General features: G+C 51.7%; 7 protein-coding genes across 7 annotated transcripts; 3 read left to right on the top strand and 4 right to left on the bottom strand.

The window, feature by feature from the left end:
- Window positions 1-394: 394 nt before the first annotated feature.
- Window positions 395-2,038, top strand: N7477_001121 (putative amino acid permease; the record flags this gene model as incomplete). Its single annotated transcript, XM_056962784.1, has 3 exons — window positions 395-1,133; window positions 1,192-1,905; window positions 1,992-2,038. 3 exons carry the CDS (start codon window positions 395-397, stop codon window positions 2,036-2,038), a joined length of 1,500 nt encoding a protein of 499 aa, XP_056827787.1.
- A 405-nt stretch (window positions 2,039-2,443) lies between these two features.
- Window positions 2,444-2,774, top strand: N7477_001122 (uncharacterized protein; the record flags this gene model as incomplete). Its single annotated transcript, XM_056962785.1, has 3 exons — window positions 2,444-2,494; window positions 2,548-2,618; window positions 2,666-2,774. 3 exons carry the CDS (start codon window positions 2,444-2,446, stop codon window positions 2,772-2,774), a joined length of 231 nt encoding a protein of 76 aa, XP_056827788.1.
- Window positions 2,775-2,885: 111 nt separating this feature from the next.
- On the bottom strand, window positions 2,886-4,854 carry N7477_001123 (uncharacterized protein; the record flags this gene model as incomplete). The annotated part of the gene is made up of 3 exons (XM_056962786.1): window positions 2,886-3,608; window positions 3,661-4,641; window positions 4,771-4,854. 3 exons carry the CDS (start codon window positions 4,852-4,854, stop codon window positions 2,886-2,888), a joined length of 1,788 nt encoding a protein of 595 aa, XP_056827789.1.
- Window positions 4,855-5,323: 469 nt separating this feature from the next.
- Window positions 5,324-6,310, bottom strand: N7477_001124 (60S ribosomal protein uL6; the record flags this gene model as incomplete). The annotated part of the gene is made up of 4 exons (XM_056962787.1): window positions 5,324-5,374; window positions 5,437-5,614; window positions 5,703-6,006; window positions 6,265-6,310. The coding sequence occupies 4 exons, from the start codon at window positions 6,308-6,310 to the stop codon at window positions 5,324-5,326; spliced, it is 579 nt and encodes a 192-aa protein (XP_056827790.1).
- Window positions 6,311-6,872: 562 nt separating this feature from the next.
- N7477_001125 (uncharacterized protein) lies at window positions 6,873-7,337 on the bottom strand (the record flags this gene model as incomplete). Its single annotated transcript, XM_056962788.1, has 1 exon — window positions 6,873-7,337. The coding sequence occupies one exon, from the start codon at window positions 7,335-7,337 to the stop codon at window positions 6,873-6,875; it is 465 nt and encodes a 154-aa protein (XP_056827791.1).
- Window positions 7,338-8,287: 950 nt separating this feature from the next.
- N7477_001126 (alpha/beta fold hydrolase) lies at window positions 8,288-11,059 on the bottom strand (the record flags this gene model as incomplete). The annotated part of the gene is made up of 3 exons (XM_056962789.1): window positions 8,288-9,213; window positions 9,269-10,665; window positions 10,716-11,059. The coding sequence occupies 3 exons, from the start codon at window positions 11,057-11,059 to the stop codon at window positions 8,288-8,290; spliced, it is 2,667 nt and encodes an 888-aa protein (XP_056827792.1).
- A 1,223-nt stretch (window positions 11,060-12,282) lies between these two features.
- Window positions 12,283-16,187, top strand: N7477_001127 (uncharacterized protein; the record flags this gene model as incomplete). The annotated part of the gene is made up of 4 exons (XM_056962790.1): window positions 12,283-12,528; window positions 12,589-14,200; window positions 14,258-14,371; window positions 14,428-16,187. The coding sequence occupies 4 exons, from the start codon at window positions 12,283-12,285 to the stop codon at window positions 16,185-16,187; spliced, it is 3,732 nt and encodes a 1,243-aa protein (XP_056827793.1).
- Window positions 16,188-16,504: the final 317 nt, after the last annotated feature.

The following is a 16,504-nucleotide window of genomic DNA, read 5'->3' on the forward strand; positions in this document are numbered from 1 at the left end:
GACAGGATCACCTAGGGAAGTGTAAGCGCGAGTGCCAGACTGGCTGATAAGAGCTGCAGGGACTCGACATTCGCAGTCAGAATTGGCGCTCCACCCGATGCAGCAGTTGAATCCCTGTATTTCGGCTTCTACTACGCTACACGCAAGTCAAGCATTGGAACACTGGCTCGGCTTGAATTTGCCTGGTGGCGTCTTCTGCAGCCTTTTTCTGTCGCTTCTCCGCAGATGACTGGACCAGACGGACAATATAATGCAAATGCATGCCTGCGTCTCCGAGGCGATGGCCCATCCCTGTCTCGGTTGCACTCTCGATCTCGATCCCAGCCAACTTGAGGCTTCACTGTGACTGACCCCCCTATCTGAGTTCGAAGAGTGTTACTCTTCACCAGCGATCATGGTTCTTAAACCCAGTGAAAAGATCGGCACTGCCGATGCCATGGATCACGAAGCTGGCGAGATTGTCAGTGTTCATGAACGCGAGGAGCTCGATCGCTTGGGATACAAGCAGGAGTTGCGTCGCAATCGCTCGGTCATTACCCTCCTCTTCCAGACACTGGCCATGGCAGCCATTCCCTACGGGGAGGGTGGTCCGCTACTCAGCGCCATCTATGGCGGTGGGCAACTCTCCATCTTCGTCGGATGGATCGTAGTCTGCGCCCTCGACCAATGCATCGCCCTCTCCCTGGCCGAACTGGCATCTCGCTATCCCACTTCTGCAGGTCCATACTACTGGACTTTCCAAATCGCCCGTAGCTCCAAAGCAACGATATCATTCATCAACGCCTGGATCTGGCTCATTGGAAACTTGACAATCACACTCTCCGTCAACTTCGGCTTCGCATCCCTGGTCTCAGCAACGATATCAATGTACCATCCGGACTGGAGTGCAAACAGCTGGCAACTCCTCTTGATCTTCTACGCCGTCTGTCTCGGCTCCTTCCTCATCTGCACCTTCGCAAACCGCTATCTTCCCCAAGTGGACATTGCCTGCGCAACTTGGACCGCCGTCACCATTATAGTCATCCTGATCGCCGTCTCTGTCAAAGCTGACACAGGTCGCCATAGCGCCTCCTATGCTCTCTCCCATTATGATAAATCCTTTTCTGGCTGGGGCGGCTTCACGTTCTTCATCGGTCTCCTACCAGCAGCATACACCTTTTCCGCTCTCAGGGATGATCTCCTCAATGGCAGAGGAATGCTCAAATCCAGCTATCAAAGTCCCCCGCGCAATCGCCCTTGCCATCCCAGTTGGCGGCATCGCAGGCCTCTTTTTCATCATCCCCCTTTGCGTCACAATGCCTCCCCTCGAAGATATAATCAATAGTCCAGGCGGCCAGGCCCTCCCATACATCCTTCACCGCGTGATGGGCTCACCAGGAGGCGGTCTCGCGCTCACATTCCTTGTCCTTGTCATCACCCTCTTCTGCTCCATCAGCATCACCGTCGCCGCATCCAGATCTACATGGGCGGTCGCCCGCGATGATGCTGTCCCTCTAGCCCGCCTCTGGGCAACTGTTCACCCTGGCCTGGGCGTACCGGTCTGGTCGCTCGCTCTTTTAACAGTTATTCAAATGCTCCTCGGCTTGATCAATCTAGGCAGCTCCTCTGCGTTCACGGCCTTCGTCTCGGTAGGTGTCATCGCGCTCGCTGTCGCTTATGCTATTCCCATTTCATTGAGTCTTTTCCACGGCCGTGCGGAAGTCAACCATGCGCCGTGGAATTGTGGGAGGTTGATCGGTACCATTGCGAATGTTATTGCCCTAGCGTGGATTGCCTTTGAGTTGGTGCTGTTCAGTATGCCGACTGCCTTGCCGGTTACTCCGGTCAGTATGAATTATGCTTCGGTTGTGTTCGTGGGCTTTATGGCTATATCGGGGATTTGGTTCCTGATTTATGCGAGGAAGTGTGAGTTCCGCCTCCCCCCCCAACTCCCTCTGGGCTCTCCCGCGCGTTCCTCGCGAGTTGGGGATATGATGTTAACTTCGATACAGCGTATAAGGGCCCGCCGGAGTCAGATGCTTTGGATGGATTGGAGTAGAAAGACTTTTGATTTATATTGTCTCAATAGTGTATGCGATGTATGTTTTTTCCCTCGATATTTTGCTTTTGCGGGTGCTTGGTGCGGAAATGTCTCGTCAACGTAACCTGGCCCTTCATGAAACCCTCGTGATTGGTAGAAAACTGGGAGGTCACTATAAGTCAATTAAGACCAAATGTATTGAATTCTAATTACGTCATTTTCTTCCAAAGGACTAATCTGCCGTGGTTCCAAATGTGAGGTGTATCAAGTCAACCCCGTGTTGATAACGATTTCATACCTAAGTCCCCCCACCTTCCCCCGCCTCGCCCGTTTCTTTTAAACCTTCGTGCCCCTTCCTCTTGCCTGAGCATCCTCTACGCTCTCCTCGAATAACGATCTGCAACAACCAGCTAACTATCAATAATGCCCGAGGGAAAGGATTACTCGTATACCAGCTCCGGCACCAATAGCCAGGTATATTTGCACTTCCCCTGCATGTATCATGACCCGGAAGTTAACATGGACAGGGCAATCACTATTGCTCCCGAGACTATGGCTCTGGCTCTTCCAACTCGAATAGCTATCACTACTCTAACACGTGAGTCTCCAGATACGCTTTGGTTTGTCTGATACTAATGGTTGTAGCAATGGCTCGTACTACTATTCCAACCCTAATGGAAGCACCTACTATAACAGTGGAAGTGGGTACTCGAATTATACTCCTTCGTCTGGAAACTCGGGAAGAAATGAGTGAAGCTTGATTGAAGATGTAGTCTCATAGCAATATACCGATTCGGGGTTGATATGAATGCCTTCAGGCGCGTGCTCCCATCTTGTAGATGAACTCCGGTGTAATATCTATTGGTTACTCTGCTTCAGCGTGCCCATTTTCACCATCGCCTTCGCTGTTCCCTCGTCTCTGACGTGGGATTCCTTCATTAGGAGAATGGCGCACTGGCAGTGGGTCGCTGGGTCGGCGGCGCCGGACGAGCTGGTATCCCCGGTCAAGTTCGATTTCCACAGCTTCACGCACTTTTAAGGCACTGACAGCAGGCCAGACGCCTCGTTCGCCTTTCAATATCCATTCTGCCACGTGTTCCCGGGTTGGTTGTTGAAAGAGTTTGCCGATGTCTTTCAACGAGAGATCGGGTACGAGGGTCAGGTTCGGACCGGGGATGGTTTCGTCAATTAACATCCGGCTGACGGCACCGGGCAATACGCCAATATAGTCAAGCTGCCGGAGTCTATGGCGGAGCTCGACGAGAACGAGGCGCATCAGTGACCGGGAAATGTTGTGCCAGCCGGTTTGGCGGCGGTCGAGGAGATTGAGCTCCGATCGGAGGAATGGGATGAGATAGGGCCGTGCTTGGGAGACAATGAAGTGGTTGACGTTGAAGAGTTCTGCGATTCGGGCAAGAGGCGATTCTCCGTCGTTGTAGTGGACGTGCCGCCATGGATGGAAGACTGCGTCCTCTGTGTGTGGCCAGGGCACGATCGAGCCGGTCTCATCTTTGCAATAGATAATGACAGGGGAGGAGAGTGGGGACGAGGATGAAGCGTTTGATGCAGCAGCAGCAGACCAAATCAACTACTCACTTGATCAGGTCAACGAGCCAATCTTCAAATGAAAAATTACATACCACATTTGGTGCAGTCAGATAATTCAGCAGGTTTGGCGTGCCATCCTTGCCTCCTGTAGCAACGGTAATGTTCAAGATTCGCTTGGACCGAGCATACGCCTCTTCGAAGGTTAAGTCACCAACGTTGGTGCGCACACACTCTTCCAGCAATTCCATATCAAACAGATAACCCGTTCGAAGGAACCGCTTCAGGCGTCGGAGGAGGATTCGAAACCAGCTTTCTTTGCCATCGGGGTGGTCCTTCCGACGACTATCAAACACAGAAACATCAATTCCGTCTCCGTCCAATAATGGAAGCAGTTCGTTCTCGGGATGAATTCCGACAAGAGCGGCAACCATAGCCCCCGTGGCTGTACCGGTGATGATACGTGGAAGAAGACCCTGGAGATGCAAAGCCTTGACAACTCCCAGGTGACACAGGCCGAAAGCCGACCCGCCCTGCAAAAGAAGAGTCGTGCGGCCAAAGGCCTGTCGCGTATCGTGCAATAGCTCCAACTTGGCCTGCGGGGTGAATGTAGTCGCCTGGGCTGGCTCTTGCGCTTGCTCCGGTCGCCACATCGTCACATACTGGATAGACAGTGCGACCTGCGTGATATAGTCGTCAATTAAGAGCTTGGTACCTCCAAAGGCATGTGTAAATAGTTTGGTCGTGGTAATGTTGCCCAGGTTGCGCACCAGCCCGGACCGAAGGAGGTTGGCCAGGGCTACGATGTCGCCGGTCTCGCGTGCGCCCATCAGCGCCTCGAGTCGTCCGAGGATCAGTCGGTAGTCATAGTGTCGACTGACAGGATTTTGGCGCCTGTATGAAAGGTGAGTGGGGAGCTCCGTTGCTCGGGGTGAGGTGATGTACCAGAAGTCCTTGCCTAGCAAGTCGTCCAGCTCACAAGCGGCTTCTTCCCACACCTCATAAGTCTGTGCCGTCGCAAGCGTCTGAACGCATCGGTCTCGAGGGGATTTGGACGTCCACCATGAGACCAAATTCTATACATTGCGTAAGCCGTGGTTCCCATCTTGCCGATGTGGCCATCAGTTCTACCGATCACAAGATAAGGTAGTGGACACCCGCCCATTCTCTCCGCATCAAACATCGAGACTGTAGGGAAGACTCACGGCTCGCCAGAACTGCGCGACGTCTAGAATCATGCTGAGCCCTGCGGAAAGAACGCTCCACAGCCAGAAAAACCAGACCCTCATTGCAAGCGAGGAATTCCAAGTCGGGGAATCCGGCGGACTGGGGCTTTCACATGCTAGATGGCGTCACGCTACGCGATCACTGCAGGTTTCTCTTGAATTGATCAGAATGTGATCTGGGGAAACTTGATGGGATGATTGTGGAATGAGATATGGTGGGAGGTTTTGAGTTGGGAGGTGACGTTCTACCAAAGACGAGGCCGGTGGCACCCGGTCGCGCCTCCTACAAAGTACAAGGACAAGGTACAGCATTGAACATTTGAAGCCTTCACATTCAGGTATACAACAGAACACAGCGACACCATTTTTTGGTATGGATTCTTCGCTACATGTCTCATACAGGTCATTTCAGGAAAGTGAAATTTGCAAGGTCGTTTGATTTTTGTCATTTCGCTTTGCTTCCCCTATATGCAAGTAGGCGAAATTAAAAAAGAATCTCTCCCGGACACCCGAACCCATCAAGAGTCATTCTTTACTCCTCAATAATGTTTGTGCGCTCCGACACGTAAAGACCGTCCAAGAACTGGTGCATGATTAGTATGACAATTTGAAGGCGGAAAGACGCGATAGGTCGTGATATCTCACCTTACGGATATCCTTGTTGCGGACACGGCAAATCTGCTGGATGTCGGCGGCGCTCTGGGAGACAGCCTCCAGGGAGTTACCGGAGAGCTGGAGCTCATCCTTAACGTTGGGGGAGGGGAAGACCTCAACACCAGCCTGGGCAGTCAGACGGCGGACGAACTTCTCACCGAGGAAGTTACTGCAAGAGAAAAAAAAGAGACCGTCAGTATTCTCGTTCAGCTGTGCATGGCGCGTTCTCATAAGAACTGGAACAGAGTATTCCGTACCGGATCTCAATCTCGGCCTGGCCGGTCTCAGCGTTCTTCTCGATGTTCACGTTGATGGGGAAATGGGCGTAGACGTAGCGCATCTTGTACAGGAAGCCGCGGGTGACACCGATGATCAAGTTGTTGATGAGGGTGCGGACGGTACGGAGGGTAGCGACACCCTTGCGAGCACCGTGGTGCAGCTCGATCGAGATGACGTTCTTCTCAGGGCGGCCGAAGGTGACGGCGATGTGGGAAAGGTCCTTGACGAGCTTGCCGCGGGGACCCTCGACGGTCACGACGCGCGAACGAATGTGAACCTTCACTGTGGAGAGAGAAAATCACGAATTAGTCCCAGTTCTTTCATTTTGCCTTCTTTCGCTTCAATCCGCCCTGTTCACAAAGCCAGAGAATATTTCCTCGTTGCCGTAGTTGACTTGTGTCATCCTCCAGGGAATAGTGTGGTCTTGTCGCAGGGTCGTCGTCCCGAATTAAGATCATGTGCTATGTCCAACAATATTGGGTGCGATGGATCCCACCATTCCCTCAATTTCCTCGAAAAATAGAAAAGTCGCATGCTCACCATTGTCCGGAACGGGCAGCAGTTCCTCGGAGTGAATGTACCGCATCTTGACTGCGTGGGTGTTGTTGGCGAGGGGGTGAGTTGTCGATGTCGGGAGGATCAAAATTCGGGTTGGAGTTGTTGGTGGAGCGAAATTGCATGTCACGGGATTGTGCGTCGCTTAGGGCTAGATCCGGATTAGCGTAGGGTTCCTTATCGCGAACACGTTATCTACACGTGATGTCCACTTTCGGTTCATTTCGTTGGGAGTTCTTTGCAACTATGATCACTTATGTACAGCCTTATCATTTTGAACCTATTCGAACAAGCACTGAAGACATCGAAATCAAAACGCATTGCGGCAAATCCTTTACAGGTGCACTTCCATAGGAGAAGCCCGCGACACATCTACCACCCATTTACCCCCCAGTTCTCGCAGCTTCGATGCCAGCTCGTCGCTGTGGTCCAGGGCAGCGATGTCATCTCCGCCGCCGATGCTCTTGCCATTAACTAGCACATTTGGTACGGTGCGACGCCCTGTGTTCTGCGCCAGGAGAGATTGTAGGGCTGCTCCGATCGGGTGTTGATCTAGCTCGACAACGAACGGCTTCGGGGAGATCGAGTAGTGGTCAAGGAGGATCGACTTTGCTTTCTTGCTGTAGGGGCAGTAGGATTTGGAGAAGATGATCACTAGTGTGCGCACATTCATTAGCTTCGATGGTTCGTAATTTGCGCCGGGAAGAACAAAAGACAAGCATACCAGGAGATTGCTTCAGGATCGAGTTCAACTCGCTCTTTGCCTCAAGGTGATCCGTAGTATCCCCTTGTCTTTCGGGTTCAGAGTTCGACATTGAGTCCGACAATGATGAATCCTGAGCATCCTTGACCTTAGGGATTGTCATCTTCGTCCGTCCCGCAATGGGGATCTCCTCCATCTCCTCGCTCTGCATCGCCGCGGGGATCGCCGGTGAGATCACTGGGTGCTCGACACCAGCATCCTGCACATGCATGGCAGTATTAGATCCTTGTCGAGGAATCGCGTCCTGAATCTTGTCTTGTGATTTCGAATGCTTTGCGTCCTCTTTGGCCCGCATTGCTTGAAGTGTAGACTGGTAAAATTTTTGATTCTGAATACTGCTTGCTTCTCCCTATACAAACGAGCATATTGCATGTTAGTACTTTGCGACATCAGGAGAAAGAAGAGCTGGAATTGTAATCTCGTACCGAGTAGTAAAAGACGAGGAAAAGGATCGCGACAACCCCGACCACGATGAGTCGCATGCGCCGTTGTGTAGGCATATCGAAGTATACTCAGTCAACTCAGATGGAGGTGCTGTAGCTTCAGATCGCAATGAGGGGGAATGCGAGAAAGGCGAGCCTGCACGACCCGACGCGGTTCTCCAGATGCGGGAAGCGATACGTGACAAGAACCCTGGGCGCCAAGAAATCCGCGGATCAAGCTTCAATGATGTGGCTTGGCTCGAACATGAATTCTCTCGGGGTTACCAACATATACAATCCCGGAAAGGTACTTCGTCGTGTGCATAGGAGCTCCCGATCATGCGGGGGGCTTTTTTTTAAAGGAGTGTCAAGGCGTATTCTAGGGGCCCTAATCCATCCCTGAATGTGGCACTAGTCTGAGCGGGATACTTAGTAGTTTGTCATTAGACAGCACGGGAAATGATTCCTAAGTTCGATACACGAGATTTACGAATTATTGTTGGAATTGAAAGGTTCCGATGAAATCAAAGTTGATGGGGTATTATGCTAAATCACAGGATTTTTTGGTCCGGACACGGCGCCACATGAGAATCCATAAGACGACGTAAATCAGCCATTATTATGCTTATGAATGAGTGTATGTGTAGAGAGTGGGTTGAAATCAGTGTAAGCAGACCACAGAGCCAGCTGCGGCAAGAGGTGTGTTGAAGGAAAAGGCATTAGAAATTAGAGGGAAAGAGGGTCGGGACGTAATGCGTGGGGGAGTCCAATGGGTACATGAAACGGCAGGCAGGGTGTAGATGTGAAATGAATGCGTTGGAAATCAGGCATGAGCAGAAAGTCCGTGTCGGGCAGTTTGATTAGCATTTGCTCGGCGTTTGCCCTGGACGATGGTAGTCCAATCTTCCCACTCCTTGGCGATCTCGGTGAGAACGCTGCCCATTACTCCGGCAGAAGCCATGAGGCCATGACCTTCGCCCTCCAGAATTCGTACTTCACAGCGCCGCATCGTTTTACCCAGCCATTGAACATTATCAGCGGGCACACGAGTGTCTTTGCTACCATGATGGATGACCACAGATCGAGTGATATCCACGTAACGGAAGCCAATGGTCTGTCGGCGTTCCAGACAGGTCAAGAGATCAACGGCCGGATTGGCATTTGTGGTAGCCAGCTCCCAAATTCTGTGAGTAAGGCGGGTGTCGTAGTCTTGTTGGCGCTCCCGCTCTTCTTCGGGAGACTTTACGCTAGAGCCAAGAGTCGCATCACTGCGCCTGGCATGAGCAACAGATGTCTTTGGCCCGCCCTGCGGCGCCGAATTTCCGTCTTGCTGCTGGGAATCAATCTTGACGCCCGGCGTACTCTCTGGCATGGGCGGTTCATGTTCCACGACAGGTGTCTCTTTCACGGGTTTGCGTTTTGTTCGTCGAGGGGATTTAGGGAGACTGGTGGTTATACTCGCGCTGGTAGCACTCATGAAACTGGTGTTGGCTATTTTGAGAAGAGATGTCGGAAGAGCACGGAGGATCTTTTGCGAATATGGAACCGCATTGGTTGGCGCAGGCTCTTTCTGGGAACCGATGGTAGAGAGTTGGGATGGAGGAATCCATGGAGCCAAAAGGTGAATACGTCCTCGGATATGTTGTGGTATACGAAGAGCGGTGGCCAGAGCGTAGATTGCTCCGGCGGAGTGTGCGAGAATAGAGAATTTAGTGACCCGAAGGTAATTACAAACGATGGCGACATCATCTAATATTTCGATTAGTGATGGCAAGTGCGATCTGCTGCAATATGAAAGACTCACCAGGCCAGCTGAGAGGATTGCTCGGCTCGTCAGGTTGGTGCGGTCCGCTCTCTCCAACACCGGGTCGGTCTAGAGTAATCAGCCGCAGATTGAGAGTTCGGGCCAGCTCGTCATAAAACGACATGAGATATCGGGTAAGACCCATTCCCAAGCAGCAGAGCACGACGTGACCTTTAGGGTTGCCCACTTCAGAGAACGCAATAGTGCGGCTGCTGGTAGGATGAAGTACTCTCTGAGTCAACTTCGGAGAGAAAACATAGTCCTCAACCGCTAGATCAATCGAATCTGCACTGGACGGTCTCTCGGTGTTAATTGAGGGACGTCCGGCCGACAAATGACCAGAAGATGTGCGGCGGTGTTGCTTGGTCGGCGTGGCTGGCTCCAATGACCGCCTATAACGAGACTGTTCGACTTTTTCTGATGGTGGCGTTGGGAATTGAGGAATGAAATTGGTGTTTTTTGGCGCCAAGGGCTGCCCAGGCTTCCCAGGTCGGCTCTTTCCGGTCATCACTGACGGGGACGGAGCGCTGTCAAGTAAGGAAGGAGATTCGCCGTTCGGCTGCTTAGACATCGCGGTATGATCCACTTGGCTGATACTGCGAAAGGGCTTGGTTTGCTTGGCAGGTGTCGTCTTCATAGATAGACCAGGGCTGTCATCCGTTTCGAGCTCGGTCTTGATTCGTTGCTGTTGATCCTTCAATTCTTGGATCCTCCGAGTCACTTGCTCGGCATCATTGCTCGTTCCTGGCAGGCCATTTTCTAAAACCGACTCTTTGCTTGCAGTGGACGAATATCGAGTATGACGGCCCGATCTCCTCTTTTTCGAGCCTGAAGACTGACTATGTCGGCGCCTCAGAGAGGAATCGCGAGTAGGGATATATCTTCCGCTTCCGATGCCTCCAGGATTATTGTGGCCGTCTGGCGTACTATGGACTGAGGGGTAGTCTCTGGTTGGCGGGGTACTGGCCGCCAGCGCCTGGCTTGGATCTTCCTGAAGACCACTAGGTCCGTCCTCTTCCGCCACATTCGCCATGGAGTATATCGAGCGCAAACTCGCCCGATTGCGTGGCGTAGTATGACGCAAGCCGTCATTGAGGCTATTCGTTTTGCGCAAGCGATCTTCGTCGTTTCCAAGATCTCGCGATGAAGATTTCCTCAGAAGGCCGAATGTGCCCTTGAGACTTTTTGTGCGCCCAGTTGAGCTGTTGGAGGCGATACTCGTGGCTGTCGAAACACGGGGAAGCACGGACTCTGTGCTGATCGTGCCAAACGCAGTGTCTTCGGGAGCGGCCCTTACTGACGCATAAGAGTCTCTCGATGCAGGCCGAGTAGACGCATCGCTCGACTTGAATGGCTTGAAACGCGGAGACTTGGGAGATTTAGGCGAAGGCGGCGCTCTGGCCATGCGAATCACGGGGAGGAAGCAGCATCATCCGGATGCAAGAACGGTGTGTTTTGAGGCTCGTCCGCCTCTGTGCATGTTCCAAACCTCATCGCGAGGCCATGCTGCTCTGAAGGAGGAATGGTGAAGCAGGGTGCAGTGTGCGGCACTTCGGGCAGACCGGGATCGGTCGAGTCCTTCGAGTCAATTCGCGGCACGTTATCAAAATGCGAGTTCAAGGGCACCGAGATCGTGGACAGGGACGATATCAGCGACGAAATGACTTCAGGCGATGTGGGATCGGGGTTTGCGCCCTTTTCGCGCAAGGCACCTAGAGATTTGCGACGGCGGCGACGAGACAAGAGGGTCGACTCGGCCTGCTGGGGGGCCGGGGTGTCGTCTAAATGCATGGCGTTCAACGATCAAGGGATAATAGGCCGCTTTGTTTCCAAAGCCTCCTAGAGATTAATGAGATATGCAGGGTTGGGTGGCAGCGCGCATGATATGCAGTTTGAGGCCCCTGCGAAATGAGTGAAAAGCACCCCCCCTTACTGTTGTTCTAGTTGGGGGGAAGAGGGGTGGTCTGATAAGAGAGATATAAAGGAGTGGCTGGAAATAAGATATGTCGAAAAGGGTCAAAAGAACGAATAGGATTATTAAAAAGGAGTGAATCTTCAAGTTTCCTCCGGATTTTTTAGCGTTCGCGCAGTTCAGCTCCCGAGGTCCACTTGATGGATCCTAATTTCCCAATCGTTTGTGTACGCGCCCTCATTCGGGTATCGCGGCGACCCATGGTTCCGTCGACGCAGTACGTGCTTGTTATCCCCGGTCCACGCGGTAGCTATAGAACTAAAAGCAGAACGAGATCTCGTTCTACGCATGTATCTAGCCTATCCGATTCTGCATCATAGCCCACGTGGGATGCTATGCGACATCCTCGCCCTCTTTCTAGAAGACCCCGAAATCAGCGAAATGATCGGCATGAGCCTACGATCTCGGAAATGAGCGTGGCTGATGCAGATTTGAGCCGGGCAAACGCTTGTCTCGGACTGTCGAATAAGATTCTTCGATCTTGGTCGTGATTTGCATCATCCCTGCACTCGTATATCATTCTGCACATAATAGACTATGTTGTGACCTCTAAAGTTGGAGGTTTCGTTCTGGCGTAGTGTGGTTACTACGTGTTAAATATATATAGTTTCTCAACATTGAAACAAACAAATACTGAAATTCAAGGTTGAACAAAGTGTCGTCAGAAGGGGAACCCTACATATCTATGAAAGTTTTTATGTGAATTGAATGATACTCATCACCCCCACTGTAGTCGAAGGTCACTTATCGTGAAACATGACACATGAACAGAGCGTCTCCAGGGCATGCTCACCGCCCGCCCCGGCGGCAGTATTCCACATCCAAGCTATTCGTATCAGGATAGCATTCCTCTCGCACAAGCCGAACTCCGCTATTTACCCGAGTGGGTTGTTTGATTTTCACCGTGTGATTAGCACTCACATCAATTCGTTGGACAGTCTCTCATTTTAGACATGCGGTGACCCATTCGCGCTACCAACCCCATTGTCCGCAATGGACGCATATCCTGAAGACTACGTCAAACACAACCTCTCCCTTAGTCCTGCTTTCGGGGCTTGAGGCAAATTCGGAAGATGGCTCCAGCTCTTCTGTTGAATACCCCCTTATCCACGAGAGGGGTCACAAGATCTTCAGCGACTTCCCCTTGTTGAGCGGGGCTGTTGCGAAGGACTTGCGGGGAGTGTTTTTAGGGAATGATGGATCCAGTATGCCTTGGAGAGCGGGTCTAGGCTCAAATGGAAACTCTACAGCGCCACACATAGCGTACAGAATTAAGAGTACTGGCCGAGTATGTGCTTACAATATTGCTGGCAAAGACCCAGAGAGCTGCATGCTAATGTTTCGGTAGTCTTTTCAACTTCCCCCGCAGAAGGCAGACCCTCCTTCCACTACGTCTCCCAGAAGCTCAGTCGCCGATTCTGATACCGGTGCCAGCTCTACTACACCATTTGTCCTCCATTCGCCCATCTCTCCGTTAACGCCGAGCTCCCCCACATTTCCAGATGGCTTGCTTACTCCGCTGTGGGTGACCAAACACCAAGAACTTGTCCCTGCAGCTGTTATCAACTTCTTCCCATTATCCCTGGACCCGAATATGAATTCGTTGCGCGACAATCAACTCAAAATCGAGATCAACAGTCTGAAAAAAGAGTGGACAGAATCTGGCTACAAAACGCGGTTCTTGACTGTCCTGATTTCCGAGGAAGGTGACGGAGGATACGAGGGTGAAATCGATGATCGCGTGGCAGGCATTCGGCGAGCAACAAATCTGGATGAGAAGTCTATCTTCGTGATCCCGCCAGACGCCACATCATCCGAGCTCAAAGATTTTGTCAAATCATTGTTCTCTCTGCTGCAACCCTCGGTCGTGGAATACTACCGAGACTTGTCCAAACATGCTCGGCGCAAGCGGAATCGGAGTAGCATCCCTCCGCCAACTGCGCCTCCCACATCCGGTACATCTCAAACGCTCTCACTACAAGGATGGAATGTACGTTATGAGTTTAAGCTCGGCATATTCGCAGAGTTTCGTCAAGAGATGGACGCGGCTTGCCGCAGTTACGAAGGCGCGTATGAAACTTTGTTTGGACAAGAGGTTTTCGAAAACATCGCAGGCTGGGATGCTCGTTTCAATGATGCGCGTCTGTTGGGTGATGCCATTGCGATTCGAATCATCCGCTGTTTGCTTTGGACAGCCCAGACCACTGCGGCGACGCGTTTCTGGGTCGATCATAGGATCCGGACGAAAGACATAGTCTACCGCAGAGGCAAAGGCAGCAAAAATTATGGATGGGAAGCTTGGGAGGCGCGGTGGTCAATGGTCATGGCTCAGCTCATTCGCCGTGCAGAGATTTCTCAGAGAGTATCTGAAACTAATACCGACCAGGCGTCTGACTTGTCAATATTTACCACGCCAGAGAAATCAGTACCAGCTAGCGAGCGAGTCAACCCGTGGGAGCAAATGCATCACGAGGGATACTGGCTATACAGCTCAGCCAAGCACTCCGTGGCTCGTCGAGCTCTCGCCATGCAAATCCCTAAGGAGGACCGGATGCCCCCTAGCCAATCTCCTGCCTCCCAAAATGCGAACAAGTCTTACTTGTATGATACCTATCTCGCCCCGGAGACTCATGTGGAATACCCCGCGTCAGAAGAGCCTGGCTTTGATCATTCGGAACTGATTCTGACCACATTGAAGTCTGCCCTTGAAGAGTTCTCCAAACGAGACCAGAAACGACAAGTTGAGAGGCTCAGCCTAGAGATCGCTGAGGAGTACATTCGTATTGGCTCGTGGTCTGAAGGATACCAAGTCTTACAGCCACTGTGGGCGACCCTCAGCTGGCGTCGCTCTGGATGGTGGGTGCTGATGGAAAGATTTGGATGGGCCTTGAGAGAATGCGCTCTACATCTGAGAGAGAGCGAAACTCTATTGCGGGTCGATTGGGAGTTGCTCAACAAAGGTAAGTGCCATCTCGGCCCTCCCCTTTTCGATTCGAGTTTCTCACATGACTATGTAGTTTTTACGCCGAACCCTTCATGGCACTTTGACATACATCGAAGCCTCGAGAGCTATCCCCTCGAGAAACCCAAGCCTTCTGTTGTTCTTCGGGCCGAGGACGTCATGACAAGTTGTATGTTTCTTGCAAAATCCTAGACCTTTACCAAGCTGACTTTTGACTCGTATCAGTGACTGCATCTGTCGTATTCGAAAAGTCGGAGGGCAATGTGGGAGAACCTTTGCAGGCTCAACTAGTCATTTCTTCATGCGCTCAGAAGAAATCAGCTCCGATCAAGCTCGCCGAGGTGAAGCTTGTTTTCGAGGGGTGTCTTCGCCCAGTGAAAATTCAATCCGATCATAATCAAGACTCGGACACGACAACCTACTCTTGCATCTCGAACATATCACTTCGCGAAGCTAGTAGCCTTGGCGATGCTAGCATTCAATCTCCAACTGGAGCTTTGGCAACACTACTCGGAACTGCTGATTTGACGATTGGACCTGGTCAGACGAAGGTCTTCAATCTTACTTGCATTCCTCGCGAAGCTGGCGAGAGTCTTGTTGCTTCTATCGCAATGCTTGTCGATGGGGAGAACTTCGACCTCGCCTACGTCATAACCGAGTACGACCTGCATGAGTCTTATTGGTGGCAGCAGACGAAGAAGGGCCCTTCTCGCAAAAGAGTCGGCAAGGACCGAGATACTGGCAGATGCAAGATCATGCCGAAGCCTCCAAAGATTCGCATTACGACGCCCAACTTCAAGAAGACTTATTACACAAATGAGCGGGTTGCTCTCCAGATCTGTCTGCATAACGAAGAGGATGAAGCTGCTGATGTGACGGCCGAGATACGACTTTTCGGTAGCCCTGAGTCCACCACAAAACTGGAATGGCTTGATGGGGATGAAGGAGAAGAGCCTCGGGAATCGGGAGCAAGCACCCCGACAGAGGGCGCATCCCACTTTTTGAAGCGGAGCATCGGTGTCATGGGACAATCATCAAACAAAGATCTCACCATTATGTTGGCCGACACCCAGGATGCTGCGGAATACACACTGGAATTCTCGGCCGTGTATCACCTTGTGTCTGATGTTCAGACCCCCATCATCAACACTATGACAGTTGATCTTTCATTCGTGCGCCCATTCGAAGCCAACTATGAATTCCTGCCTCGCGTCCACCCTCAACCATGGCCAAGCTTCTTCTTCGTCGATGACGACTTGCTAGGCAAAGACCCTGAACCCACACCAGGTGGTTTAGCGCAGCGATGGTGCCTCAATTCGAAGGTGGTATCGTTCGCCCTAGAACCTCTTGTCATTGAAAGGATGTCTTTAAAGCTTCTCACCGTAGGCGCTGGTTCAGTGTGCAGTGTTGAGTCCGAAGCCCTCATCAGCCCAGAGACATCTCACATTGCCCCGGAAGAGCTACGGGAGTCGAACTTCCTCCTGGATGTTCAGAAGATGACCCTGGGTGATCGCCTTCCCACTCCTCTCAACTTTGCTTTGCAAATCGATTGGCGCCGACGTTCGTCTGATGACGAGATTGCCTCCGATATAACCACGAGCATCCTCGAGATCCCCCGCTTCGTTGTTCCCATGGGCGAGCCTCGTGTTCTTTGTTCGTCAACTCCGTCCACTACCCTGTCGGGCTTAATCCATCTAGAATACATTCTGGAGAACCCATCTACGCATTTCCTCACATTCAATTTGATGATGGAAGCTAGCGAGCACTTTGCATTCAGCGGGCCTAAGTCGACGGTTGTCCAGCTCGTGCCGTTGAGCCGTCATACAGTACGCTACAATATCCTGGCCGCAAAACGTGGGCTTTGGCTTCAACCTCAGCTTGTTATTGTTGACACCTACTTTAATAAGACTCTTCGTGTTCTTCCAACCGGAGAAATGCGTACAGACAAGAAGGGTATTCTAGTATGGGTTGACGCGGAGGATTAAAGGCGCCCGTGGCTACGAGATATGTGTCCCGGAGAAGAGATCGATGAACATCTCAAAACTTGTAATAAGTCTCATAACGAATCTCCTTCAAAAAATTTCCCGTTTATACGATCTACTTGTAGTTCACTAAGTATGTTGAAGTAAACCGCCGACGGTTTCTTATGTGGCCAGCCCTTATCACTCGCCGCCTCCAAAAGGGGTTAGCGGCGATCGGTCGTCCGCAGCTCTCTCCGCGAGCTTGGTTACTTTGGCTCGTTGCGCTCTGCCAGGTGAAGAATCATAAGCAGCTTTTGCCTTTGAAGGGGCCCAATCCAGCT

The sequence above is a fragment of the Penicillium maclennaniae genome (assembly GCF_028827695.1).
Source record: "Penicillium maclennaniae strain IBT 15551 chromosome Unknown utg000001l:1.0-3280838.0:1.0-3283122.0, whole genome shotgun sequence".
Classification (NCBI taxonomy): Eukaryota; Fungi; Ascomycota; class Eurotiomycetes; order Eurotiales; family Aspergillaceae; genus Penicillium; species Penicillium maclennaniae.